Source organism: Xiphophorus maculatus, chromosome 13 (assembly GCF_002775205.1).
Source record: "Xiphophorus maculatus strain JP 163 A chromosome 13, X_maculatus-5.0-male, whole genome shotgun sequence".
In the NCBI taxonomy this organism is placed as follows: domain Eukaryota; kingdom Metazoa; phylum Chordata; class Actinopteri; order Cyprinodontiformes; family Poeciliidae; genus Xiphophorus; species Xiphophorus maculatus.
In genome coordinates this window covers 13,152,944-13,180,620 of record NC_036455.1, presented here as the reverse complement: position 1 = coordinate 13,180,620, position 27,677 = coordinate 13,152,944, and the positions used below count along the sequence as shown (strand labels likewise).

General features: G+C 39.7%; 1 protein-coding gene across 13 annotated transcripts in view; it reads left to right on the top strand.

Annotated features, from left to right (window-relative positions):
* Window positions 1–27,677, top strand: part of LOC102220865 (microtubule-actin cross-linking factor 1) — a 128,391-nt gene that overhangs the window by 76,505 nt on the left and 24,209 nt on the right. For 9 of the 13 annotated variants that reach the window (XM_023345480.1, XM_023345479.1, XM_023345477.1 and 6 more), the window contains 18 exons: window positions 12,867–13,028; window positions 13,804–13,974; window positions 14,852–15,018; window positions 15,590–15,749; window positions 16,553–16,879; window positions 17,473–17,557; window positions 17,923–18,149; window positions 18,743–18,949; window positions 19,145–19,372; window positions 20,248–20,466; window positions 20,930–21,133; window positions 22,470–22,478; window positions 24,820–25,045; window positions 25,450–25,676; window positions 25,764–25,886; window positions 26,415–26,516; window positions 26,597–26,698; window positions 26,787–26,960. In XM_023345480.1, the coding sequence (XP_023201248.1) occupies window positions 12,867–13,028; window positions 13,804–13,974; window positions 14,852–15,018; window positions 15,590–15,749; window positions 16,553–16,879; window positions 17,473–17,557; window positions 17,923–18,149; window positions 18,743–18,949; window positions 19,145–19,372; window positions 20,248–20,466; window positions 20,930–21,133; window positions 22,470–22,478; window positions 24,820–25,045; window positions 25,450–25,676; window positions 25,764–25,886; window positions 26,415–26,516; window positions 26,597–26,698; window positions 26,787–26,960 (3,120 nt within the window). The remainder of the gene's footprint in view (window positions 1–12,866; window positions 13,029–13,803; window positions 13,975–14,851; window positions 15,019–15,589; window positions 15,750–16,552; window positions 16,880–17,472; window positions 17,558–17,922; window positions 18,150–18,742; window positions 18,950–19,144; window positions 19,373–20,247; window positions 20,467–20,929; window positions 21,134–22,469; window positions 22,479–24,819; window positions 25,046–25,449; window positions 25,677–25,763; window positions 25,887–26,414; window positions 26,517–26,596; window positions 26,699–26,786; window positions 26,961–27,677) is intronic. The other 4 variants (XM_023345487.1, XM_023345486.1, XM_023345476.1 and 1 more) reach the window with 3 other exon arrangements.

The following is a 27,677-nucleotide window of genomic DNA, read 5'->3' as shown; positions in this document are numbered from 1 at the left end:
CCCAAACAGAGGCTATGCATTCCTCACAAGCAGATCAGAGCACTGAAGAAGAGAGAGAATCTGCGTGTTTGGACACAGACTCCCATCTGGAGGTAAGTTTTTACTTTTAGTCTGATCATTAAGGTTTTTAGTATTCAGCTGTCGGATGCAGACGTGAGAATGTGGAAGCAAAGGATGTCAACTGATGTAGACATGGTGTGGAAAATGTATGGGAGGGGTGCTAAAGTTATCTAGACGCCATAATTAGCTGGTTGGCTTTCAGTTGAGCTTTAGATTGATGCAACAAGGGTGCTACTTATAGGCCTGTGGGGTTAGTGTGTGTGTGTGGGGGGGGTGGGGGGCACTTTAGTCAGAATGGGGTTTATCGTTAATATGCATTAGGGCTGCAAGTGACAATTAATTGATTAATCAGATTTAAAAAATTCTACAGATTTTTAATTTAGCCATTTAAGCCTTTTCATACTATGCTAGAAATACATTAAAGATGAAAATAAATGAAAAATCAATTTCTTTATAAAATAAGAGAGGTAACATTTTATTGCCTAAAATACAATAACATTTATTTAGTAAAACTGAACCAGCTGAAGCTAAAACAGTTAGAACTGTTAAAATTGAGTTTTGGCTAAACCCTATTTACAGACAACGGTGTGTTTGTCTTCAATGCATTTTTTACAGCTTTGGTTTAATTACTGCTCTCAATATATTGATTTTTTTCAGTAAATTACCTTATTAAGTATATATGCTCCAGTTAGTGATTAACTGGAGCATATATACAAATACTAAATTATTTGATTATGTCAATATTTGATTAATTGCAATACTCCGATTAATCATTTCAGCCCTAATATCCATCCACATACTTGTGGTTTATTACTTGTTTGTTCCTGCTCATCCAATTTGCAAGGCTTTGCTGTTTCACAGAACATTTTGACACGTTTTGGACTGACTTTGAGCTTCCCATTGTGTTACTACAGGTTTACTGATTTACAGGGTAGGTAAATGAATATAATGTATTCTGTAACCAACCTACCCATTGTTGTCACTCCCCTTTTTCCCTGAAGTATGTGAGCTGCAGGTAAAACATATTGTTTGACAGACTGTCAGATTTGCTTTGTTTGAGCTGTGTTTTTATTGGTCTTTTTTTTATGAAAAAGACGTTTCTCTGTTGTTGGAAGTATTTCCTATGGTAAAGTTTCTCCTACCATGGCTGTGGCTGGACGCCATTCTAAAAATGTCCCCATGGCAGATAAATATAATTATTTCTGTATGCTGAGGGCCTGAATGATTCAATCAGTGTTTAATCACATTATATTTTCCATTAGTTGCTCGCCTGGACTCTATATTCGTGTCAAAGGGAAGCTGTTATTTTTGTTTTTTATTATTAGCTCTGCTGGTTTATCTGCTCTGGCTTCAGTGTAATGCAATCAGGTATCAGCTCCACCTTTACTGAGGGCTGCAGCGAACATGAATGACCAATTTCTCTCGCAGTGCGATACGATATTCTCCGTCTGATCAGGAACGAGTCAATTCCCAGCCGGATAAAACAGCAGATAAATGGATTGAGGGTTTTGCTTTGGTCTGTAATAGAGCTTAGTTTAGAGGCAATGAAAGCTCTTGATTTACTGACCCGTCTCGGTTCCAGCCCTCACCTTTAGTGAGGAGATACATACATAAATCTGGACACAAAGCAGGTGAAAAGAACTTCATCTGCAGGAGGAGCAGGGATTAGAGAAGAGATGGAGAGTTCAGATTAGAGATGAAGGTCCTCCTCAAAACAACCAGCTGGGTGATTTGGGGGATTTTAAGGTGGACGGACGGACGGACGGACGGACGGACGGACGGACGGACGGACGGACGGACGGACGGACGGACGGACGGACGGACGGACGACGGACGGACGGACGGACGGACGGACGGACGGACGGACGGACGGAACGGACGGACGGACGGACGGACGGACGGACGGACGGACGGACGGACGACGGACGGACGGACGGACGGACGGACGGACGGACGGACGGACGGACGGACGGACGGACGGACGGACGGACGGACGGACGGACGGACGACGGACGGACGGACGGACGGACGGACGGACGGACGGACGGACGGACGGACGGACGGACGGACGGACGGACGGACGGACGGACGGACGGACGGACGGACGGACGGACGGACGGACGGACGGACGGACGGACGGACGGACGGACGGACGGACGGACGGACGGACGGACGGACGGACGGACGGACGGACGGACGGACGGACGGACGGACGGACGGACGGACCAGTGTCTACTACTTTGTTTCTTCAGGTTCAGAAATAATGGATGAGACATTTAAAACTTTCAGGATTTTGTGACATTTAGTTTCCAGAAAAACTTGATCAAGTGCTTTAATTTTGAATAAAAAATACTTTTTCATTTTTTTAAAGCATAAAATTAAGTTTTCAGCCCTGTCCATCCATCCATCCGTCTGTCCGTCCATCATCCATCCATCCATCATCCATCCGTCCGTCTGTCTGTCTGTCTGTCCGTCCATCATCCATCCATCCATCCAGTCATCCAGCCCTGTCGTCTCTGTGTGTTTTAGAAACCAACAAAGTAAAAATCACCCAAATCCTTCCCAACCCCAGTTCTTTTCCCTAATTGTAACAGTAGTTGATTTGTAACCTGGACTCTTGTATGGAGTCCATCAGAAAACATTCGGCCTTGATGAAACTCTCTCTGTCCTCGCTTGACTCCTCCGTCCCGTCCGGTTCCCCTCCCCCACGCCCGGTGGTTTGTGGCAGAGATAAGGAGGTGAGAAATAAATCCTGCGGCTCTGCATGAGGAGGTTCTGCCTCTGCCAGCACCATCTAAACAAACAGCCTGCTAAGTAGTCTGGGGAATATAAACTTAGATTTCAGATAAGCACGTGCCACAGCTAACACTCTGAGGCCGGGACGCTGTAACATGCTGCTGCTGCAATCCATTTTATCAAATAATCACATATTTGGTGGTTAAATCTGAATTTATTTTGAAAATCTGGATTTTTTCACCAATACTCTTGGGGATTCATAATTCAGAGTGATGCCAGAGCCTCCAGGGCAGCCATCTTGTTTTACAGCTTCTATTTGGACTTTTAGCTCAAGTCAACTCTATGATAAAATATAAACAAAAATGTGAATGGAAATTGGATCTAGTATGATTAAAAAACTTAAGATTTTATGCAAACAATTGAATCTATGTCAAAAGAAGAACCACAAACTAAGAAAAAAAATCTGATATTGTGGGACAAAATCTGCAGATTTTATTTTTAATTCATATTGCCTAGCGCTATTCTTCAGCTTTGTGGGCAAACCAAAAATATTCAGCCAAGCAGGAATCCCTCAGACCGGATAAAGTGACGGATTGGGAAACACTGGAACAAGCAGCAGGACTCTGGATTATCATGGATCTCGTTTTAAAGCACAGTTTGTCCACAGACGGAGGGACAGACGGACAGATGGACTGGCTTTCCGTCCCGTCCGATGAAGTGAAGCGTGGGAACATGCAGCACAGCCAGACCGACCGATGGCAGGCGAATCTGAAATGTTTCTGCCTGAAGCAGCTGCAACTCTAAAGTCCTCAAATCTGGACCAATTTAGGCCAATTAAAACCATCAGCTGAGATCTGCAGATAATGTAACATTCTTGTTACTCTGTGGTATTTATTGGAGGTTTAAATCTGGTGGCATTTTCCTAGAGATGGCCGATAAATAGATTTTATTGATTAATAAAATTTTGGATCTTTAAAGATTTAATTTTTGAATAGCATAGCATTGGATAGCATGATTTTGTCTCCAGAAAACAACCCAAACACTTTAAAAAAATCACCCAAAAAAATGAGCCGTTTCTAAAACTTTTGGAAAATAGTCAAAAGTCAGCAGGAACTGCGACGTTACCTAGCAACCCCAGCAATGCCCAGCCCGTTACCTAGCAACCCCGCACATTTGGTCAGCTGGTTTCACCGCTGTATTCGCAGTACAATGGCTGGTGGAAAAGAGAAGTGTTTCGTTGTTGACTTACCATCCAGAAACCACTTGTCCTATTCTTGCTGGTTGTGCAGGAAGCCCCATTGATGCTTTTCAAACATGTACGGTTGTATAATTGCGCATCTGTTTGCAGCCATTTTCACGTTCGAGTGCAAACGTTGAGTTTGGGGGGCGTGGCCAGCATCACCTTATTTGGATTTAAAATGACAGAGGCCCTAAACCACATCTAAAATTTCAATAGCTAAGAATGACTTTGTGCAAAAAAAATTTAAGATTTAATATTCAAGAACGTGTTTCGTATATTCCATAGAAATATCCAAACTTGTTAAAGGAAGCATCATAGTCACCTGTAGACAAAAATTCTCGCAGCCTGGCCCTAATATTTTGTTCTACAATTTACAGAAGGGATGATGGAAATAATTTATTTTTTAGAAAATAAACCCCGAAAAAATAGATTGAAATTAGATCTGGTAAAAACAGTATCTAAGATTTTATTTTACATTCTTTGCTTTTAACGTTTAGAGCATCACAGGCAGGAGCTGCAGGTCGGCGGCTCCAACGTTGGTTTTGATTGATGTGGTAATTCTGGTTCTGAGAGATCCGCCTCCGGGATGAAAACTGGAAAAAGATGGAGGCAAGCAGGAGATGAAAGCAAAATGATGCAGCAGGTAGTTTAGTTTTTCTTTTATTGGCACTTTATTTGTTTAAAAATGCCTCTAATAATAAAACCTGAACATCCACCCAGAAAAGCGAAAGGTATTCAGGTAGATGAATCATGCTGGAGAAAGTCCAACCTCAGAGGAGGGAAACAAAATCTGGCCGGACACCAGATGTAAAGGAAGGTTCCAGCCAACTGGGCTTGAATGCAGCTCATATTTGCATGAGATTTGTATCTGTTTGTTGATGTCGGGCGTCGCTTTCAAATGGGATTTATTAAACCATTAACCCCTTCCATCCCAGAGAGAGAGAGACAAAGCCTCACTGGCAACAAAGTCAAGGTTTTCCCAGCTTGCGGTTAGTTTAGAAGTCTTTTCCTTCCTCGATCCAGGAAAGAGAGGAAGGAGTGAAGGACGAGAGTGGTAGAGAGGAAGAGGACGAGGCAGCAGCAGGAGGAAGAGGAGGAGGAGTGTGGTGTAGGCAGAGCCGTTTCTGGCTGCCATGTTGCTGGCAGGAGAAACACCTCAACCTCGCTGCAGAAAAATTCACTTTTCCTTCTGGTCTGAAGCTTGTTGCTCAGAAACGAGCGAAGATCTCAGAGAGGCAAAACATAAAAAGAATGTTTAGTTTGACTTCTTCAGTGATTTTACTCTTAAAACATGTATTTCATGTCAAATATTCATCCAGAGGGCTTCTGAAGATGGTTCATTTTTTGCTTTTTATTGCATCTGGTTCAAAAACTGGATGTTTTCCCCTCGTCTTGCCTGATCCAAGTCATACTATCCGAATACCTTCAAAGAGTCAACAGATCTTTGGTAGCAGTCCATCTTACAACGAATGTGTGGCGGCCTCTGACTGAAGACTGTTGCTTTCAGTCAGACAGCGTAATGACATGCTAACAGCTAAGAAAGCTGAGCAGGCAGTCGTTGAAGTAGGGGATAAGATGCGTATAACACACTGGTTGGCTCCTTTTTTGGGCTTGATGCAGTTGCCCGTTATGATAGATAAAAGAGATGGTCTGAACTTCCTCCTCCTCTCTCTTTTCTCGTCCTCTGGGATTTGGGGTCGTAGTTCAGGTATTATTATAGCCTTTGAAATGCTAATCAGCTGCTCCCAGATCTAAAAACATCAAATCCAAAGTGAAATGTAAATGGAGTAGTTGATAAACAATCGTTTTCATGCTTCTGCACAACAATATGCTTCTTTCAGAATCTGAAATAGTCCTAAAATATGTATTTAATTAATATATATTAACACACATTACTATTTATTAATGTTTTATTTCTCTACTCTGGGTTTACAATATTGAGATTTGATATATGGAGTGTTTGGGAAAGCTTTTAAATCAGCTTGTTTCTTGTCGTAGCATCAGCTGCATTACTGTTTTGTTTTTTTTTTAGCTCATAAACAGATGCAAAAACATCTGGTCTGTTGACCAATCATGGCTTCCTCTGCTAACTGCTGCAGTAACCTGATAACACGGATGCATGGCGATTATTTAAAAATGTTAAGGCGTTCAGTGTGATCACTTCCACACAGTAAACCTGATTAGTGTTTTCATACCGCGGGTCTAGATAGTGTTCACAGCCCCTGTTAAAATAAGGTCTTTATGATTTTAAGGGAAAATATGGAAAGTAAAAAAGGTGCGTTGGGCTGAAATAAACAATGTTTGGAGCCTCTTTAATATCCGTTTCGGCATTCTGGCTTCTTTACTGGGAATCCATCTGTCTGAGGACATCTCTGCCACTTCCTGGTTCATAATTTCACACATCTTGAAATTATAAAAGTAAATGTGCTTAATGGAAACACGGCAATTTCAAAAGGTCTCCAGTCTCTTTTAACGTTTTTTGCACTAGGATGAGGTGGTTTTTCAACCGTCCTGAAATTTGGATATTTCGGAAAACTCCAATGGAAACACTGGAATTTGAATACATCTCATGTAATTGTTTACATCTGTCGCTGCCATGTTTTTCAATGAAACAAACGTATTCACATCTAATTTTAATTACATTTTTTATTTAATAGAAACACTATCATGGTGAAATTGTGTTCATTTTGACATTTTCAGAATATTTCAGAATAAAAGCTTTGCTAGTCCTATAAATGACATCTTATCTGTCTGAACAACTTTGGTACTACTTAGTAGGAAATGGTTAATAAACGTTAGTTTAGGGTTTGCAAATTCGCACCAGGATTATTGCAGGTTTTTTTATTTTTATTCTTAAAGATTTTATTCATGAAATCGTACAGGACTTCACATAAAAAGGGAAAATAATTTTATAATTTGTTTGTTTTTACGTCACACTGAGGAGTTTTTGTTCTTTACTTTGTCTGGAAGGATGTTTTATTTCTCGTTTTGTCCACAGATTCAGCCATGAATCACAGAAATCAATTTAAAAAAGACATCTAGACTGTAAAAACCTGAAGAAAAAAAAAGTTTGCACCTGTTTGGCAAACAGGAGACGCTCCACCAGCTGCTCTCTCAGTCAGTTTTACTGGTTTTTAGCCTCATTTCAGAACTGGAAACGGTGCTGGTTTGCGGTCCAGATACTGGTTGAGTCAAAGAGGAGTGGAGAGGGAAGAAAATGAAGGGATGGCCAGATTGAGAAAGGAAGTGGAAAAAGGTGGAGCGAAGAGCAGCGAAGTGAGGAAGAGGATGACGGTGAAGTGAGCTCAGCTCGGAGCTGCGTGGTTTCTGCTGGCGGAGGTGGGAAGAATGACAAGTATGTGGGAATTTTTCCAGAGCTGTGGTTTATTCAAACACTCCGAAGTGGCGGCGCAGAGAGAAACCAGAGCATGAGTAAAAAAGGAATAAAACGGCGTTTCTATACATCCTCGTATGTCGATGACATACAGGAGGGCTTGATTTATTTTCCCTCTCCGTTGCGCCGTATCTTAGACACACACATGTCAGGATAGGGCGGAGGGCTGAGGGGTCACGGCTGCAGCCATTGTTGTTCTGGCCGACAGACTTCCTGTTCCAGGCAGCTGTGACGCCCAACGCCACCATCCAGGGACAAAAACACACAAAAGTTGCTCATTCACGCTCCGTCCTGCACACACTCGTACCTGTGGAGCTTTTTACCCCAAACCTGGCATGAAGGCTGCAGCTGTGTTTTATTTAAGCCAGATGAGCCGAGGTGTGAACTGATTATGACCCTCTGTGGAGAATCAGAAACACTCAACAACTTCCAGAGCATCTGCACAGGCCGGCCCAAGGCATAATGCGAGTTAAGTGGCTGTTTAACGGCCCAAACACCACCGGGGGCCCCCAAGAGCACCAAGCTAGCATGATTAAAATTTAGCTATATTTAAAATAATAAATAATAATAGCTAAATGCTATTACATATGGAAAAACAATTAGTTGATTTTATAGTTGTTGCACAAATAATATTAATATTGTCCTGTTTTCTGCTTCCCCTAAGCAAAAACACAAAATCTTACCAACGTTTTCTGATCTTGTTTCTAGTGCAAATATCTTAGCACACTTGAAATAAGACAAAACTAACTCATAAGTAACTTTTCAGCAAATATAGGGGCTTCATTTAAGTCACAAATTCCTTAATATTGATGAAAAAGTTCTTTCTTTTGATTTCCATGTGTTTTCCATCATTGAATCCACATTTTCAGAATCTGTAAATAACTCAAAACACCCAGAATAAACTTGATCATGATTTACAAAACTGCATCACCTCATTAGGATGAACAGAGAAGACGACAATAAGTGGGTTAAGAGACTAATATTTCCACCAATTTCATGTTAGGTGGTCTGTGAGTGTTTGTTAAATGAGCTAAGTGTTCCTGAAAAAGTTGGAGAAACACTGTTTTAGTGCAAAAAGAGAGCTGGTGGTTATTAGCTCCACTTCTTCTTGCTTCTAATGACTCTAATGCTTCCAGGTATTTCCTTTTGAATACTTTAGACTTTCTTTACGGTAAAATCTGCAAATTGGTGGATTTTGGAGTCGCATTCCTCAAAAAATAAGCGAATAATGTACTGCGAATAGCTGGAACCTGGCCTATTATTTATGGGTTCATCTGGTTCAGATTTGATTATAGTATATGTCTAGACAATAAAATGGAATTAAAAAACATTAAAACTAATTGTGGTTGGCTGCAAAGCCAGACTAGATGGAACCAAACCTGTGTCTAAATGTTTCACTTTTACTGGGTAAAGTTAATAGACTTGAATGTGCCTAAAGCATCCTAAAAACGCCAGCGGTGGTTCTGTCTTTTCTTATGTGTCTGCTGGGTGTCGTCTCTTCAGCTCCTCATGGCTCCTATAGCTTCAGCACTTCGGCTTCAGAAAACATCTCATAAACGTCCATAACTGCCTCATGTCAGTGAAGAGGAGGGTTTTTCTGCCATGTCTGTTTTAAAACTGGAGAGAAACCACCAAGACCTGCTGTCTAACTCAGCTGACCTGATGCTTTTTTCTTCTCATAAAAACGCAAAAAGTAGATATTTCTTTCTTTTTTCTAGCAAGATATTATATTTATGATTTGAAAACATGGAAATGATCCCAGAACAATCTTTAGTTTTTAATATATCCATTACATCCACAACTAAAAGTGCTTTCCTCAGATGCTCCAACTCAGACAACAGAAATAACTATTTTACCAATAATGCCTTCAAGACGCAGGACCTCCTCAGAGCTGCAGTTTCCAAGCTAATGAGCTTCTACCTCACAGAGCAGCTCCTGCAGACTAGCCAGCAGCAAATTAGTGAACACCTGGTGGAACTGCACATCTGCTAAGCTCATTGTAGGAGCTACTTTTCAGTAAAATGCTGGTTAAAAAAAAATAGTTAAAGGGTTAATAAAGGATCGATGTTGTGATGACTTCCTGAAGGAAGTTACATTGTTACATTACAAAGTCAAATTTCTTTAAGTCATATTTGATATTACAGCATCTTTATAACAACTGAAGGTAACATAGTTACTTGATTGCGCTATAAAATGGCACCATGTGGCTGGAAAATACGTAATACTTTCTCTTTAATTACATAATAAATAAGAAAAACGCAAAGTCTTTATCACCAGAAATTAAGCCAAACCATAATGAAGTAAAATCTGAAGTAATAATCAGTTTTCTCTGACTGGACGACTTCTCAGTGTTCAGATATTTTTCTGCTGCATGTGTGGGTTTCATCTCATGTGTGGCTGTTTGGGGTTTGGCTGCTGCAGCGCCGCAAATCACCACCATGTCTGCTTCACCCTCTGTGGGTTTGCTTTAAATGTCAGGATTTCAGCAGCTTTCGGACCCCCCTGTCCGTCCCATCACCGCAGCGGACCCCCACTCTGAGGGAATTAGTCCCAGAACCAGAATGGGAAAAAATCCTTCTGTGGTGATGTGGCGTTCCTGCTGGTCAGCTGTTGGACATAACAGGGTGAAATTATGGATTTAGCGAATTATTGAGAATAAAAAGAATGGCTTAAAGGAATCCAGCAGAACAAGTTTTATGTCAGATATTGACTATTAATATTAATAATTAGAGCTGAAACAATTAATTGCGATAAATCAATATTAGAAATAATTGTCGGCTAATTTAGTAACTGACTAATCGTTCACTTAAAGTATAGACTCTAAAAAGGCTATTTGCTGAAAAATAATGAAGCCAAAACTGTGTAATATATATATAAATTTAACATTTAATATGAAAACAAAACTTTCTCTCTAAATATGTTCTATATTTAGACAACAAATGTTAAGTTATAAAGTTATAAAATGATTTATATTATTTGTTAGTTTGCATCTTTTAATGCATTTCTAATATTGCATAAAAAAGCTGAAGTGGTTAAATGAAAAATCTATGAATGAATTTTTTTATCTGATTGATTAATGTTCAGAATGATCAGTTGCCAAAATAATCGTTAGTTGCATCCTGATTAATAATAATAAAATCTTAAAATAGACACAAACCAATTAAACATATTATTTCCCAAAGCAAGTTTTTGCCAGGTTGAGTTTTAAATTTTTTGAGAAATGAAAATGATAGTTGCATCATATTTAACTCCAGATTTAGAATCTTAATTTTTCTCTATTTATCCAAAAAATATCTTTGTTTGTTTTGCTGCAGTTAACTAAACATCGAGGATGTTTATTTGGACCCGGTTTTATTCTAACAGGTACTTTTCCAATTTAAAGTTTCTAAAGTGTCATCTCACATGGTTCTCTGGTCTGTTTTTGAGCCAACTGGTGTTTAGTTTACAGCAGACTTATTTCTAGACCAAACGTTCTGATTGGTGGAAAACGCTGCCGCCAAGTCAGAAATGACTTTTCCTTCTAAAATATCCTGGTATTCTGAAAAGGGACGTTTACCAATTTGTGGTCATTTCTGCAACACTTAACCATTAAAATCCAAGAAAATTATGAACAATTTTACAGCATTGCAATATTTTCTTGCTTGTTTTACCCTAAACAAGGCGGACGAGGTGCAGATTTGCCCGTTAAGTGGCTGTAGGTGGAATGTTTGTGTCAGTGAGACGAGCCTTTTGTCTGGACGTATTTGGTTTCAGTTTTACTACGGCAGAGGAGACGAGTTGGCTGCTGCTGGGTGTTTCCCAGCCAGCCCAGTGAAGTCTGGTTGTCTTTAGTGTCTGACGGCTGCTCCCATTGTCATCCCAACATGGCTCCCAGTCTTATCTGTATGTGTGTGTGAGTAATGTGACCAGACAGGCGACGTTGTGTGTGTGTGTGTATACTTTATAAACGTCTGTGATGAAGTCCAGAATAAGTGTGTGTGTGTGTGTGTGTGTGTGTGTGTGTGTGTGTGTGTGTGTGTGTGTGTGTGTGTGTGTGTGTGTGTGTGTGTGTGTGTGTGTGTGTGTGTGTGTGTGTGTGTGTGTGTGTGTGTGTGCGCGCGCGTGTGTGTGTGTGTCGAGTCAGCCTTTTCCAGCCAGCTACTCACTCATCCTGAAGTCTAATCCCCCTAATCCGCCTCCCATCCCATTTTTTTTTAATTCCTCCTCCCTCGTTGTTCCAGTTCCCTTCCTGTCTCCCAGTATTCACACTTCCTCAGATCCAGTTGCTTCTAAATGTAGCTACATATTGTTGTCATGCAGACTAAATGTACGCTTCATTACTGAACCTTGTTTATAATATTTCTCTATTAAATTGTCAAATATTGGTTCAGTTAACTATTTTGAGATTCGTTGACCTAAAGTAACAAAAGATTTTTTGTATTATAATCTAATCTACTACAAAATAAAAGCATGCATCAGTTTTCCAAGTCTTATTTTGACAGGAATCCCTAAATTCTCTCAATGTTTAAAACGATACTTGTCTGATTTATTACTAAACTTTCTCTGGTTGATAAATCAACTGAACCTGACTGCAGTTCCTTGTAATCAGAATCAAACAGGAATTTATGACGTTGAGCCCGTGTGGAATTGGACTGAATCGACCCAGATCGGATCAGTTTCTTTTGCGATCATGTTTGCTGTAAATGCGATACGGTGTTTTGAATGAAACTGGAGACAAATTCAATCCAGTTTTTATAATTTGCAACTCTGAGTCCCTGTGATGGACTGTGATAATGTGGTGACTCGGGCTGCACATTATCAGCGTCAATTTATCAATAATTATTGATTAGTTTCTCTGTTTTAAGTATCTAAAGAACTGCCAAACTGGTGTCATGTCTTTCCTGTTTTATTCACTCCACTCTGTTGTTTTTAATTTTTACGGAATTATGAGAGACAATGGCAAAACTTGAAACTGCTGCTGTGCAAGTTACTCAGCAAGTTGTTGCTAAGTAACCAAAGTCTAGCAACTGTTTTGTTGCTAGGCAACCAAAGAGTGAGTGAGTTAGTAGATTCCACTAACCTAGCTTAGTGGCTAAAGCCTTTCCTCTTCCTAAATCTCTGAGAATGCTGGGGCTATCCAGTGTATATTTGATATATTGAATGTTGAATATAAGTATTATTCATTGATAATGATCATGTCTCTATTGCGATATTTAATTTATTGTCGTCTGCATATGGTATAAATGGAGCTAAAGGAAGCATGTCGATTTGAAATTAAATTAACCTTAAGGAACTTAATCTGTCGTCTTTGTTCACTTAGATTTATAGTTGAGAAAATCTGAACTGTTTGGAAAAACATTTGGTTTAGAAGGATGACGAAAAAAAGCAGCAAAAAGATAAATCAAGGTATATTTTTGGAGTTGCTTCCTGTCAGTTGATGTTTTTTCACTTTGTCAGGCTGTGGAGCGTGAGCAGGTGGACGGCATCCAGCCGAAGCTGCAGCACGTCAACGCCGTTGGTCAAGGCCTGATCCAGAGCGCCGCCAAGCACACCGACACGCAGGCGCTGGAGCACGACCTGGAGACCACCAACCTGCGCTGGAACTCGCTCAACAAACGGGTACGGCGCCGATAAACAAAAAAAAAAACAGAGTTAAACCCCTCAGCTTAACAAAAACCAGGCTGGTTTATTTAACTGCAATATGAACTTTGCTTCCTGAGTTTTTAATCTAATTTAATGTATTAACTTTAATAGATTACAAATTAAATAGAATGGAAAAAGTTTCACCAAATCTATTGTGAATAAAAACCTTTTAAAATGATTAAATTAGTTAAAATAAGAAGCATTTAGGAGCCTTAAACTTACATTAAACAATCAAAAACTATTATTTGATGCAATTTCAGTTGATTTATTATTTTTTGGCAAAGTCTTAGGAAATAAAAAGTACAAAATGTAAAAGTAAAAATTTTACCTAAAATTTAAATATCAGTTCAGCTATTTTTATACATCACAGCCTTTCTCCGTCTTGTAACATTCATCATTCAAGTTAAAGTTATTAAAGTAAATACTCACAAAAATATCTGTCTGTCGCTCCAATGATGCACCTTCATATTTAAGTTTCTGTATATTTTTTCTTTTTTTTTTTTTTTTTTTTTGATTGAGTTCATGGTATTGAAAATAAATGTTTATCATCCTGTGCATATCTGTTTTGTTTGAATCATCCATCCATCCTTCCATCCATTTTCTTACACCCTTGCCCCCAGTTGGGTCGGGAGGTTCTGGTTCCTCTCCGGCTAACGTTCCGGGCGAGAGGCGGGGTCTCTGGATGGGTCGCCAGTCTGTCGCAGTGTTTGTATAATAATAAGTGTTTTTATCTTTTCTTTTTTGGCGTCAGGTTGCAGAACGTATCGCCCAGCTGCAAGAGGCCCTGTTGCATTGTGGGAAGTTTCAGGACGCGCTGGAGCCTCTGCTCAGCTGGCTGAGCGACACGGAGGAGCTGGTAGCCAATCAGAGGCCTCCTTCTGCTGAATACCGCGTCGTGAAGGCTCAGATCCAGGAGCAAAAGGTAAAATAAGTCAATAAACTTACAAAAAATCTGTGTTTTTGTTGCATTATATCTATTTTTCTGTATAGATCATTATAAAAACAATGTCTGCCAGTCCAGAGACGCACTTTTCCTTGTTAAGCCTCACATATTTCCTGTGTTTGTGCTCATGTGAGCCAGTTACAGATCAATCATGTTTGTTTACCTCTGTGACGTAAAGCGTTTCGCCGTTCACACAGGAGAGAGAGAGTAAACAGAGAGCAGCTGCTGGCAGGAAACCAACTCAGGCTGTTTGAATACAGCAACGTTGGCGATTTAAAGCTCTGAGAATCTGTTTGTTTATGAGGAAGAAGATATGAGCTTGTTTTCAGGCGGCACAACAAAAAATGTTTAGTTTAATGAGACAAAGGAAGAAATTATAGTACATTTGAAATAAGACAAAGCTAACTAACACATAACTTTTCAGCAACATGTATGAGCTTATTTTAAGTCAATAATTGTTTAATATTGATTAAAAATATACTTTTGTTTCATTGGCAGATAATTTCACTTATGACGAGACATTTTTTACATGTTACAACTAAAATAAAGTTTTGTGTTTTTGCAGTGTAAAACAGAAGTATTAGTTTTTAAGTTTGATTTATTATTGGAAAAGAAACATTGATCCAGACATATTTAAGCTTCTTATAATCTCATCCATTAACCAAACCAACAGCAAATATGTTTCATTGTTGCCAAGTTTTATAGTGTTTGGATCAAAGTTTAAGTATCAGCTGCCAGCAGAGAGAAATCTGGTTTAGTGTCCTGTGTCCAGGGATTGTTAGAAACCTGTAGGTGGGAGTTTCACCTTCTCAAAACGGATTTCAGGTTTAAAATGTTCCCACTTCCTGTTCTGCAGCTGCTGCAGAGGCTGTTAGACGACCGCAGGCCGACCGTGGAGATGATCCGTGCGGAAGGCGCCAGGATCGCCGCCACGGCGGATTCTCAGGACCGGGAGAAGATCCAGGTCCAGCTGCAGAGTCTGTCGGAGCGATGGTCGGACCTGCTGGACAAGGCCGGCGGCAGGTAAAACCCCCCACCGCACCGAGCAGATCCGGTTCCACCAGAACATTTGATCCAGTTGTTTTCAGTCACTCATCACTACAGAATCTTATTTAGTCCTGGGAAAGAGAGATCAGATATTTCCACATAGTTAGTTGAAAACAGCCCCGGATGCACGTCGACATCCTCATATCTCCTGCTTATATCCTGTTATGTTCTTCTGTTATGGAAAAATGTTTGGTTGCTGTGGTGTAAATGTAATTTATATTTGTGAAACCACAATAAAGAGAGTCATCAGAAATCTCAATCTCATTTCACAATGATGCTTTGCACCATGGTGGAAAGTATGAAACATGATTAAACCGTCTGCTGCAAGCTTTTCTTCGCGCTCACAAACTCATACACACAAGATAATATTTTAGCTGTTAGCAAAACTGATTTGTGTCTGACAAATCCGTTTAGAAGAAGCTTTAGATAGACTTGTATCTAATAAAAACTTCATGAATATTTAATAAAATGGGCTTGCATGACAAGAAATAAGCCTGCAAAAGCAATAAAATACGAATAAAACTCCCAATTTTCTGTCCCGTCTCAGGCAGCGGCAGCTGGAGGAGCTGCAGGTTCTGGCTCTGCAGTTCCACGAAGCGCTGGAGCCGCTGGGAGAGTGGCTGAGCGCCACCGAGAGACGCCTGAGCTCCGCCGAGCCCATGGGAACCCAAACGGCCAAGATCACCCAGCAGATCGTCAAGCACAAGGTACCGTCTGCCGACGGAACCGGCGCCGGTTCAGAAACCTGAAGACAAGAGACTTACTTATTAGATTAGGGAGAAGAACCAACAAACGGTCATGTCGGCCTTCATAGAAAATCAATACAAATGTAAATGGATTAATTGGATTAATTGCGATTAATCCATAATCAAAATTGTCAACTAATTTAGTAATCAGTTATCTGAAGTATACAGACTCAAAAAAGGCCATTTACTGAACAAAACAACATATTCAGAGCCGTAGTTCAGCCAAAACTTTACAAAAATTTAACACATTTTCCACTTAAGTCTGTAAATTTGTTTTAGTCAAAACTCCTGAAGTGGCAGTGTGACTCCACCCAGTTCAGATTTAGTAAATTACTGCTACGGTATTTCATTTTACGCAATAAAATGTTTTTCTTATTTAAAAAATTAATTGAATTATTTGTATATTTTAATGTATTTCTAAAGTAGCATGGAAAAGGCTTAGGTGGTTAAGTGAAGAATCTGTTGAGTGTTACATTTTTTTATCCGATTAATCAAATGCTAAAATAATTGTTAGTTGCAGTCCTAAAAGTAGTGAATAGAAAACACAACATTTTTATCCAAAAAATAACTTGAAAAGGATAAAAAAAAACACACTTCCAACATCCATGTTGTTTCAGTTTATCATCTTTTAATGTTTGTGTTGTTATTTATAATTTTTCATCTGCATGGTCTTACTTTGTGTTTTCATCCATCTGTTTTCTGTTGTTTTATTTTCCTTTCTCATTTCTGCTCATATAAAACACACACACACACACACTTCCCAGGCGCTCCAGGAGGACGTTTCCTCCAGAGAGGCTGAGGTTGACCACCTCGAGTCCCTCAGCCAGTCTCTGTTCCCGCTCAGCTGCGCCGCCGATCGTGATTGGCTGCGTGAGCGCTTGGGGGCGGTGCGGTCGGGTCACTCCGAGCTCGCCCATTGGTGCGCCGGGCGGGCGGCGCTGCTGGATCAGGCGCTGGCCAACGCGCAGCTGTTTGGTGAGGAGGAGGTGGAGGTGCTGAACTGGCTGGCGGAGGTGGCTCAGAGACTGGGTCAGGTCTCGGTGCAGAGCTACCAGCCCCAGCTCCTGGCCGAGCAGCACAAACACACACTGGTACGACCCCAACACTGAAAAAACTTAAATCTCACCAAGTATTTTTGGTCTAGTTGCTGGTACAAATACCCTAGTGTACTTGAAATATGACAAAACTAACCTACTAATTTCTGTTCCTTAATATTGATGAAAGTAAATAAAAAAGCTAAATAATTTGCCATTGGAACAAGACATTTTAAGCTAAAGTTTATTTACTGAATGGATTGGGTTAATGTTACTCACTCAGCATGTTAGTGTGAGCCAACATAATGATTTCATTTAAGCTAACATGAGCTTTTTAGCTAATTTTGACCTAAAAACAAAATGTCTTGCTCAACTGTCAGATTATTTTACCTATAATTAGGACTTTTCCACCAATATTAAGGAATTATTGGCTCCTATATCGTGCCAAAAAGTTAATCTTAGGTTAGTTTAGTCTTATTTACAGTGTACTAATATTTTTGAACTAAAAGCTAAACCAAAATGATTTTGTAAGATTTTATGTTTTTGAAGTGAAGGAAATAAAAAGCAGCTTTTGCCCTTTTTTTATTTTAGAGAAACAGCAGAAATATAAAACATAAATGAAGCTGTTTTCTGTTGTTTTTCTTCTTCAGGCTCTTAATGAAGAAATCCTGAGCAGGAAGAAAACTGTGGATCAGGCCATCAAAAACGGACAAGCTTTACTCAAGCAGACCACAGGTGAGCTGCTTTCCAGTGTCCTGGATTTTCCACAGGATTCATACGGATTCTTAAAATCCTGAAAAAGGCTTGAATTTTAATTGATCATTTTCTAGGTTTGGAAAGTGCTTGATTTCTGCATGATGTCCTTGAAAGTGATTATTAATATTTTAGTTAAACTTGTCCCTGTAAAATAGAAGTAGAATGTAAAATATCATCATAAGACATTAGCAACAATAATAAATGTCAGGAAATAATGAATTGAAACCGACATTTAGTTCATTTGTATTGTTTTTATATAATTGTGGAAAACATGCCTTGAAAACTCTTGAAAATGCTTGAATTTCACTGGTTCCATGACGGGATGCTCCACGTTTTCCTCCCAGGTGAGGAAGTTCTGCTGATCCAGGAGAAGCTGGACGGGATCAAGTCCCGTTACGCCGAGATGACGGCCGGCAGCAGCAAGGCGCTCCGCACGCTGGAGCAGGCCCTGCAGCTGTCCACGCGCTTCGCCGCGGCCCACGATGACCTCAACCAATGGCTGGATGGCGTGGAGGCGGAGCTTAGCAACGTGGAGCCTGACGCCTCACCTGCCTACCAGGAGAGACAGAAGGTGGGGGAGTTGTGTCGTTTGTTTTTATTGAAACAAAAACAATCCTCTTCGTGAGACTATCTGAGGAAAACAGGGTCTTCAGTAAGAGGCTTCTTCAAATTCACTGTGATACAGACTGCTACAGGAGATCTAGAATAATCTTTGATTTAATATGTGTTACATCATTTAATTTTCCTTTGGGATTCATAAAGTATTTTTGAATTTGAAAGTTTGTGGTCGCTGTTCAGCTGTAAACGTTTATTTTTAAAGCCGATTTCAGACTTTATTTAGAGGCATAAAGGTCAGTTTACACACGTTTAATCACAGATTTAAAAGTCATTCATATTTGCTTTAATGAGTCGTTTCTTTCTGTCTGTAACGGTTCCAGCATCAGCCCACCCACAGCTGAGTTTCCATAGAAATGCTCTTTATTCTTGGACCTCAGCAACATTTTTTGAAAGGATTTCTGTTTATGTAATCTGTTTCCTGTCTCCAGGTTTTGCCTGTTTGAGATGATATTTTCATGATGTGACATTTAAAATGTTTTTAGAAAGATAAATGAGACGCATTCAGCTTCATGTTGCTGTGTTTTATTTTTGGTTTTTTGGCTGCAGGAGCTGAAGAAAGTGTCGGCTGAGAAGCGCCTGGTTCTGGACACGGTGAACGAGGTGGGCAACGCCCTGCTGGATCTGGTGCCGTGGCGCGCCCGCGAAGGCCTGGACCGGCTTGTCGCCGACGCCAACCAGCGGTACCGACATGCCGATGAAACCATCACTCAGCGTGTGCAGCTGGTGCAAGCTGCCATCCAGAGGTCGCAGCAGGTACTGCAGGAAGCATCCAGTTATTGAGAAATCTGTTTTTGTTAATGTTTTTTAATCAGTGTTAATTATGGATGCAATTAAATTTAGTTCCAACCAGAGGAGGGAAGACTGTTGGAGTAGTGATACTCTAACTTGAGTATAATTTTTGGGTAATGCTCTGACTGTATTAATCGATAACTGAACCCTTTGGCTCAGTATGAAGAGGCGGTGGATGCAGAGCTGGCCTGGGTCGGGGAGACGGAGCGGAAGTTGGCGTCTCTGGGCCCGCTGAGTCTGGAGCCGGACGTGACCGTGGCTCAGCTGCAGGTGCAGAGGGCCTTCAACATCGACATCATCCGACACAAAGACACCGTCGACCAACTGCTCAGCGTCCGAGACGAAGTGCTGGAAGCCTGCAGCGACGCCCAGAAGGACGCTCTGATGGTGCGTCGCCAGCCTCTCATTATAGAGATAAGCATTAATCAATTCATCGCAGGAGTAATTAACATGAGATCCATAATTTAAAGTGTGATCATACATATTTTCTGAAGAGTAACTTTATTTACAGAAACTTTAATAATCTACTTATTTATGGTTTTTGATTGTATGGTTTTTATTTTGTTTTTATTCATTGTTTTTTGTTCTGTTTTACTTTGGATATTTAAAACCCAGTTCCAGTGCAGCTTGTTCTGTAAAATCGTCAAGTTTATTAGTCTTTGACAGGCCGAACTTGCATTTAGGGCTGAAGCGATTAATCTTATTAATCATGATTAGTGTGTTAGTGATATAATCAGCTAATTTAGTAATTGGTTAACTTTTAATTGGAGTATACAGACTCAAAAAGGCCATTTGCTGAAAATACCCAACATTTTCAGAGCAGTAATTAAACCAAAACTCTACAAAACATAAACATTAAGAATTAAGAAAAAACATTTGTGTCTGTAAATATATTTTACCCAAAACTCCTCAAGTGTTTTATTTTCTTCTTAAGTATTTATCTATTTACATCTTTTAATGTGGTATAGAAAAGGATTAAGTAGTTTAATGAAAAATTAGAGGAATGTGGCAAATTTTTAATCGATTGTCCAACAATATATTCTATTCTATTCTCCAACAGAATATTCTATTAATGATAACGTAATTATTAAGCCATTATCATTATATTAGTTGAAAATGGTCTCAAAATGACATTATTATTGTTTAATGCTATAATTTCTGTCATCGTCCAGCAGTATTTGTTATGACAGCGTCGCTGGAGATGAAGATTACCTGTAATAAATGAGCCAGTGTGTGATGTCACGCGTTAACTCCTCCCTCAGGTGAAGACGGATTCTCTGAGCTCGCGTTACGACACGGTGAGCCAGAGCCACAGCGAGCGGTTCTCGGCTCTGGAGCAGGCTCAGGTTCTGGTGGCTCGGTTCTGGGAGACCTACGAGGAACTGGAGCCGTGGCTGGGCGAGACCGAAGCCCTCATCACTCAGCTTCCGCCTCCGGCGATCGACACGGACGCTCTGCGGCTGCAGCAGGACCAGATGAGGGTAGGACATGTTGAACAATTTTATTTTGTGTTTTTATCTTCTTTTATTTGGAAAATACACAAACAATGAAGAAACGTAATTTATTTTTCCAGTTGTTAAAAAAAGGATTTGATTTAAATGGTGTGGTGGTCGTGTGGAATCTATATTGCAGGGTGTTGAGAAGAAATGGGACAAAGATGAACAGTCTTCATCACGGATGAAGTTATATAAAGTATTGACAACGTTTTGCTTTTCCCAGACCATTTTTATTTCTCAAAGACTCAAAGCTCTTTACTGCCCTCTTGTGGGCAAATAAGGAAAAGACAAATAACTTCTTTGAGTCGAGGTTTTTAAAGCGTACATTCTTGTTGGGTACAATGTCTGATGTTTTAATTGTGTTGTCTAATTTGCAGAGTAACATTTTTTCTGGATATAATTCTGCAGGTCAGATTTTATTCTCACTTTGAAGGATTTTTCTCTGCAGCTGCTCAGGGAGTCGATCGCAGAGCACAAACCTCACATCGACAAGCTGCTGAAGATCGGGCCGCAGCTGGCCGAGCTCAGCCTCCAGGAGGGGGCGACGGTGACGCAGCGCTACACCGAGGCAGAGAGGCGCTACCTGGCCATCAAAGAGGAGGTCAAAGGTCGCGCCGGAGCGCTGGACGAGGCAGTGTCCCAGTCTGCACAGGTACGGATATGTCCGTCCTCCAGCTGCAGGATTCCCTCATGTCTCCATTTACTAAAAATAAACGTGTTAAATGAGTTAAAGGACATCGTTACTAAACAGCATGAAGTTTCTGGTTGTTTTTAAATGTTTTAAAATGTTTTTGTGGTTTTTCTCAAAACTAACGAGGATTTATTGCATCGTGTTTATAGGAAGGGGGTCATGGAAACTCCAACATAAACTTGTTCCTCTTGATTTGCGTCTCTAATCAAAAATGGAAACAAAAACTAACAAAGGGTTCCTTCACAGTCTGGAAACTAAAATCCTGCATTTCAGTGTTTTCCAGATCTGGAGAAAACAGAAAATTTTTTATTTTGGATATTTAAAAACTTTATGCCATTTCTGATTGTCTACATAGAAAAAATAGGAGTTTCTCAAAATAAGTTTCTTCATCAAGCCCATTCGTCTGTCTGTCCATCCATCCATCCATCCATTCATCCATCCATCCATCCATCCATCCATCCATCCATCCATCCATCCATCCATCCATCCATCCATCCATCCAATAATGCATCCATCTATTTGTTTATCTATTCATTAGTTTGTAAGTCCATCTATTTTTCCATCCATCTCTAAGTTCATCCATCCATCTGTCCATCCATCCATCTCTAAGTTCATCCATTCATCCATCCATCCATCCATCTCTCCACATTCTTTTGTTTTTGCAGGTTGAACATTTCAAACCTGTTGAAACATTTACTGTAAAAAATTGTTGAAAACATGTAAGAACTCTGTAAAAAAAAAAACTTTTAATGTTTCTCTGGAAACTACAAAATACAATTTTACCTTTTTATCTGAAACAGATATTTAATTTCCTTATGAGGGGAAATTATCCATTTACAGAAACAGATCTGTTTGGGGATAAATACATCTTTTTGTTTTTATCTGCACTCATCATCAGGTCCTGTGATAATCTGTGCTATAGTAGCTTGTTTAGCTAGCAGTCAATGGTTTATGGTTGTTTTTGCATCATTTCTAATGTAGCTCCAGTCTAATTTCTCATCTCCTGAGGCGCCATTGTATCAGCGCTGTTGCTGCTGTTTGTTCTGCAACTGAAAGCATGACTGACTGAACTCACCGTGTTGTTTCTCCACCCTCCACCCCTCTTTTAAACCACTCCATGTCTCCTCCACCCACACTTTTCCCTCCATCTTTGTCTCCTCCCTCCTCTCCACATGCATCCTTCTCACCCTAATCCACCCTAATCCCACCCGCCCCTCGTTCATTGTGGGATGTTGCTGTGTGTGTTGTTGCCCCTCACCTCCATTTTCTCCATGGTCACTGCTCACTGCTCACCCAGCTGGTAGAGGTAAGACATCAAGCCTCCACTCAGATAGAAAGTAGCTCCAATCTGCTCAGTTTCAGCTCTGTGACGTCGACGCTGAAACAAAAACTAAAAGAAAATCTTCCTAAAGTACAGGAATGTCTGAAAAATAAGAATGTTTTGAAAGTTCAATATTTTCTGTCCTTCATTTCAGAAAGAGAAACATAAATATTATATAGATTTTAGAGCTGAAACGATTAATCACGATTAATTGATTAGTAAAAATAATCATTGACTAATTTAGTAATTGATTAATCGCTACCTTGTGTATACAGACTCCAAAAAAGAAAATTTGCTGTAAAAGCAATAAATTCAGAGCTGTAATTAAGTTTACCCAGAAACCCTCATGTGACAGTTTTATCTTCACCTGGTTCAAATGATGTAAAACAAAAATCTCAGTTTTATTTATTACTCTGTTGATCCATAAGACCAGATCAGCCCTACACTGTACTGAAAGATTTTCACATGATGTTTGAAATATTCTTCTTAGCTGCAGATGCATCCATTGCTACAAATGATCAATTGTTTTCTAATTGAATGCAATGTTTCTGCAAATATTTAATTTATTTAATTTTAAAAAATAACTGAATTGTTTTAGTTTTGTGTGCTTCTTATAAGATATTAAAAAGGCTTAAATTAAGGGGTTTAATTAAATATCTGCAGAATATTACATTTTTAAAACCCAATAACTGATTAATCGTCACGATAACTGATTAATCAATTACTGAAATAATCTGTATTTTCAGGTTTTCATTATATGTGAACCAGAATAATTGAAATTACAAGAAATAAATGCTTGAAATATTTCACTCTGTTTCACTTTCTGCAGTGGGGAAAAAATATGAAACTTTTTCACAACATGAAATTTGTTTTTCCAATCAGTCTTGTTGTAGCAGAAATGTTTCCCTGAGTTTTACTTTGTAATTATGTCTTTTTTTTACATTCCTGAAAAAAAAATCAAGACTTAATGGTTTGTTTTGTGTAAAATATTCCCTCCAGTCTGTTTAGTCCCTTTCCTCTGTTCTGTAGAGTTTAGCTTTGAAATGTTTAAAGTGACATATTGAGATATTTTTATTTAAAGGAACAGTGATTCCCAACCTCTTGTTTTAGCTGCACATGTATTGTTAAAATTCCACTTTCTGAATAAGTGATGATGGATAAAACAAACATTTTAACTGCAAAGCACTGGCAGCATTTTTCAGAGTTTGAATTAAATTAATATTCTGTGCAAAAATGTTCTCAAAGTGGGAGAAACAAGCAGATTTCCACATGCACCACAGTTCAGGAATATTACATGTGTGAACACCAAAAACATCAGTCAATAAATAAGTGCAATATTACTGCCGCCATAATAATTAAGCAGGAAAATAGGAGTTTAAGTTAGAGTTTAACCTTCTAAAATAAATATAAAAAACTATATATGCATATTTATTAGAAGTAAATCTGTTGATTCCTATTCTTATATATTTATATTTAAAAATGTAATAAAAAATAAGGATAAAAGAATAATGAATTCAAATGTCCTAATTTAAAAATAAATGCATTTTAAAAAATGTCGTCTTTGCAAAGTAGAACCAAAATTCCTTGTTTGTTGTCAAAAACTCTGATTCTGAAAGCTTTTTCTCAAAAAAAGAAAAATGGCAGCATGACTTAAAGAATCTCGGCCTAAACTGGGTCATCAACAGGACGATGATCCTTAACAGCAGTAGATCTGGAAGAACAAAGGTATTTCAATGGTCTAGTCAAAGTCCAGACATCAATCTGATTGAAATGCTGTGGTAGGACTTTCAACCAAATATCTGTAACCCTGAAATAATTGGAGCAACGTTGGAAAGAAGAAACTTCCTGCAAGTTACTGCCAGCTTGTATTAGTTTTTATCACGATTAAATAACCTGAATAGAAAGTAAATCCTGATTTTAGTGTTTCTCTTGCCTGCTGTAGGTTTATCAGAGCTTCTGTTGAATGAACAGGCAAAACTAATTTAATTTAAATTGCAAACATTTATTGAAGAAAGAAATAGATACATTTATGAATGGATATCATGTAATTACATTTAAACAAAGTGTGGCGCTGCTGAAGGAATGAGCGAGTGACAGGCTTGTTGAAGTTAATTAAACATCTGCAATTACTACTTTTTCTCTTCCTGCACTTTCAAAAGCCTTGAATTAGAGAGTTAGGAAGAGGAGTGTAACCTTTTAATGGGGTTAAAAAGTTGGGAATCACTGTTTCCTTAATGATCCTCCTGCATTGATATCTCAATATTTCAATATGTTACTCAGATTCCAATCCTCTTCATAATCCTCCTCTTCGTTTCTCTCCCCTCAGTTCCATGACAAGATGGATCCTCTGCTGGAGACTCTGGAGGCGGCGGTGCAGAGGCTCCGGCAGCCTCCGCCGGTCGCCGCCGAGGTGGAGAAGATCCGGGAGCAGCTGGCGGAGCACCGCGCTCAGGGGCTGGAGCTGGACAAGCTGCTGCCCAGCTTCTCCGCCCTCTGCTCCCGCGGGGAGGAGCTCATCAGCCGGGCGGCACACGACGACCCGGCGGCTCAGGGTGAGACGCCGCGATGCATCTGTCCGGTGTTACATAAAGCTCAGGAAATTAGCGCTGAAACAGTTAATCGTGACCAACCGACTAATATAGTCCACTAATTTAGTAATCGATCAATCATTAATCAAAAATATACATTTTGCATTAAAGATGACAAAAAACTTTCTCTGTAAAGATGTTCTACCCAGAACTTCTCAAATAGCAGTTTTTAGCTTCACTTTGTCCAAATTAGCACCTTGAGAGCAGATCTGTCTTATGCTGAGTAATAATAAGTGGTTCGGTGAGAAATATGTGTTATATTCTATTTTTTATCCATTTAATCCTCAGAACAGTCAATTAATCATCAGAATAATCGTTAGTTGCAGCCCTAGGAGAAGTAAAACTTGTCTTCTTCTTCCCTCCTGCAGCCGTTCGCTCCCGGCTCCTGCGTTTGCGCTCCCTTTGGGACGAGATCCGGCAGCGAGCCGAGGAGAGAGAGAGCAAGCTGAACGACGTCCTGGACCTCGCCGGGAAGTTCTGGGCCGACGTGGCGGCTCTACTGAGCACGCTCAGAGACTCCCAGGACATCGTGAGGGAGCTGGAGGACCCCGGGGTGGACCCGTCGCTCATCAAGCAGCAGATCGAAGCAGCCGAGGTTCAGAGAATGATCCTAACAGGACTAGACTCTCTGCAGAGTCGCACTGCATTTGTCGAAGCTTAAAATCCTCGTTGTGTTTGCCAGGCCATCAAGGCGGAGACGGACGGCCTGAGGGAGGAGCTGGAGTTCGTCCGGACGCTCGGGGCTGACCTCATCTTCGCCTGCGGAGAAACTGAGAAACCTGAAGTCAAGAAAACCATCGATGAGGTGAGAAAACTGGAAAGACAATATTATCTTCCTCATTTCACCCGGACCAATCAGAAGCTGTTAGGTTGTGATTTAAACAGAAACATTCTAATACCTTGATTAGGAAAAGAAAAATTAACAATTTAATTGAAAGGAAAAAATAATAATTGAAAAAAAACTTAACATTTAAAAAAGATTAACAGTATAAACAACAATAGAAAAGGATAAATTATTAAATCAATTTAAACAAAAAGAATGTTGGTGTAAAAACACTGAAAAATGTGGATATTTTGATTATGAGGAGAAAAATCTCTGTTCCGGTGAAACGGCATTTTTAAAATATATTACTGAGTTTTCAGTGTTAATTATCATCGGTAAGATGCAGTTATAGATTCTTTAGTTAATTACATCCCATTATCTGGCAGCTCATTGTGTCTGGTTGCCTTTTTGTGTCGGTTCAGATTTGCTCCACAAACGGGAGAGAATATTTGCAGATTGATTTCACTACGAACAAACAGATTCTCCACATCCTGTCTGTGTTCCTGCCAGATGAATGCTGCCTGGGAGAGTCTGAACCGAACATGGAGGGAGAGGATGGAGCGGCTGGAGGAGGCCATGACCGCCTCAGTTCAGTACCAGGACGCCCTGCAGGTCCGCTCAGGGTCGCTATGGTTACACTGCAGTCCTCAGATTCAGAGCTTATGTTTTACTGCATTTATTTGTGCCTGCAGTCCATGTTCGACTACCTGGACAACGCCGTGATCAAGCTGTGCGACATGTCGACCGTAGGAACTGATCTGGGAACAGTCAAACAGCAGATAGAGGAGCTCAAGGTTCGTACGGTTTCCTCCTGATCAGTACCGCGAACGGTTTGTATCGTAAATCTGACCCGGTTGTTTATCGGTCACCGCCCCCGAGCAGCATTACAAGGTGGACGTCTACCAGCAGCAGATCGACATGGAGAAGCTCTGCCACCAGGGGGAGCTGCTGCTGAAGAAAGTGTCGGACCAGACCGACCGGGACATGATCCAGGAGCCGCTGACAGAACTGCGACACCTCTGGGAGAATCTGGGAGATAAAATCACCCAAAGACAGGTAATAAGGACGGAAACAACGCAGTTTGATGGATTTCTAGCAACAGATAAGGCAGCAAATAGCGATTGTTTTAGTAATCAGTTAAACTATCACTTATTCTGACGATTAATCAGATTAAAAAATGGCAGTTTCTACAGATTCTGCAGGAAATAAAGGCTTCAAATATTTCATTCTGTTTGACGAATCTGTCCGGGCTGCTACCAACATCTATTTTAATCAATTAATTAATTATTTGGCGATTAATCGATTATTTGAATTTAAAAATTTGAACCTTCTGCAGATATTTTATCTAATCAATTAAGCCTTTTAAATACAATATTAGAAATACATTAAAAATGTTAATAAATCAATTAATTTTCTATGCATTATTTTAGTCTAAAATGCAATAACTGCATTCCTTTAGAGAACATTTGATCATTTAAAACAAATTATCTGAACAAATGATCGTTTTTTAGCTGCATCCACAGCTAAAAAAAAAAATCAATCAATCAATCAATACATTGCTGATCTGGTGACTACTTTTGAATGTGGTGAAGCTAAAACTGGAGGAATTCTGGATGGAACAGATTTACAGACAGTTTGCTTTTAATCTTAAATGCAAAATGTGTAAATAGTTTAACAGTTTTGACTTAATTACTGTAATTACAAAGCTTAACAATTGATTGATTGATGATTATTTCAAATATTGATTATGATTAATCACATTAATCATTTCAG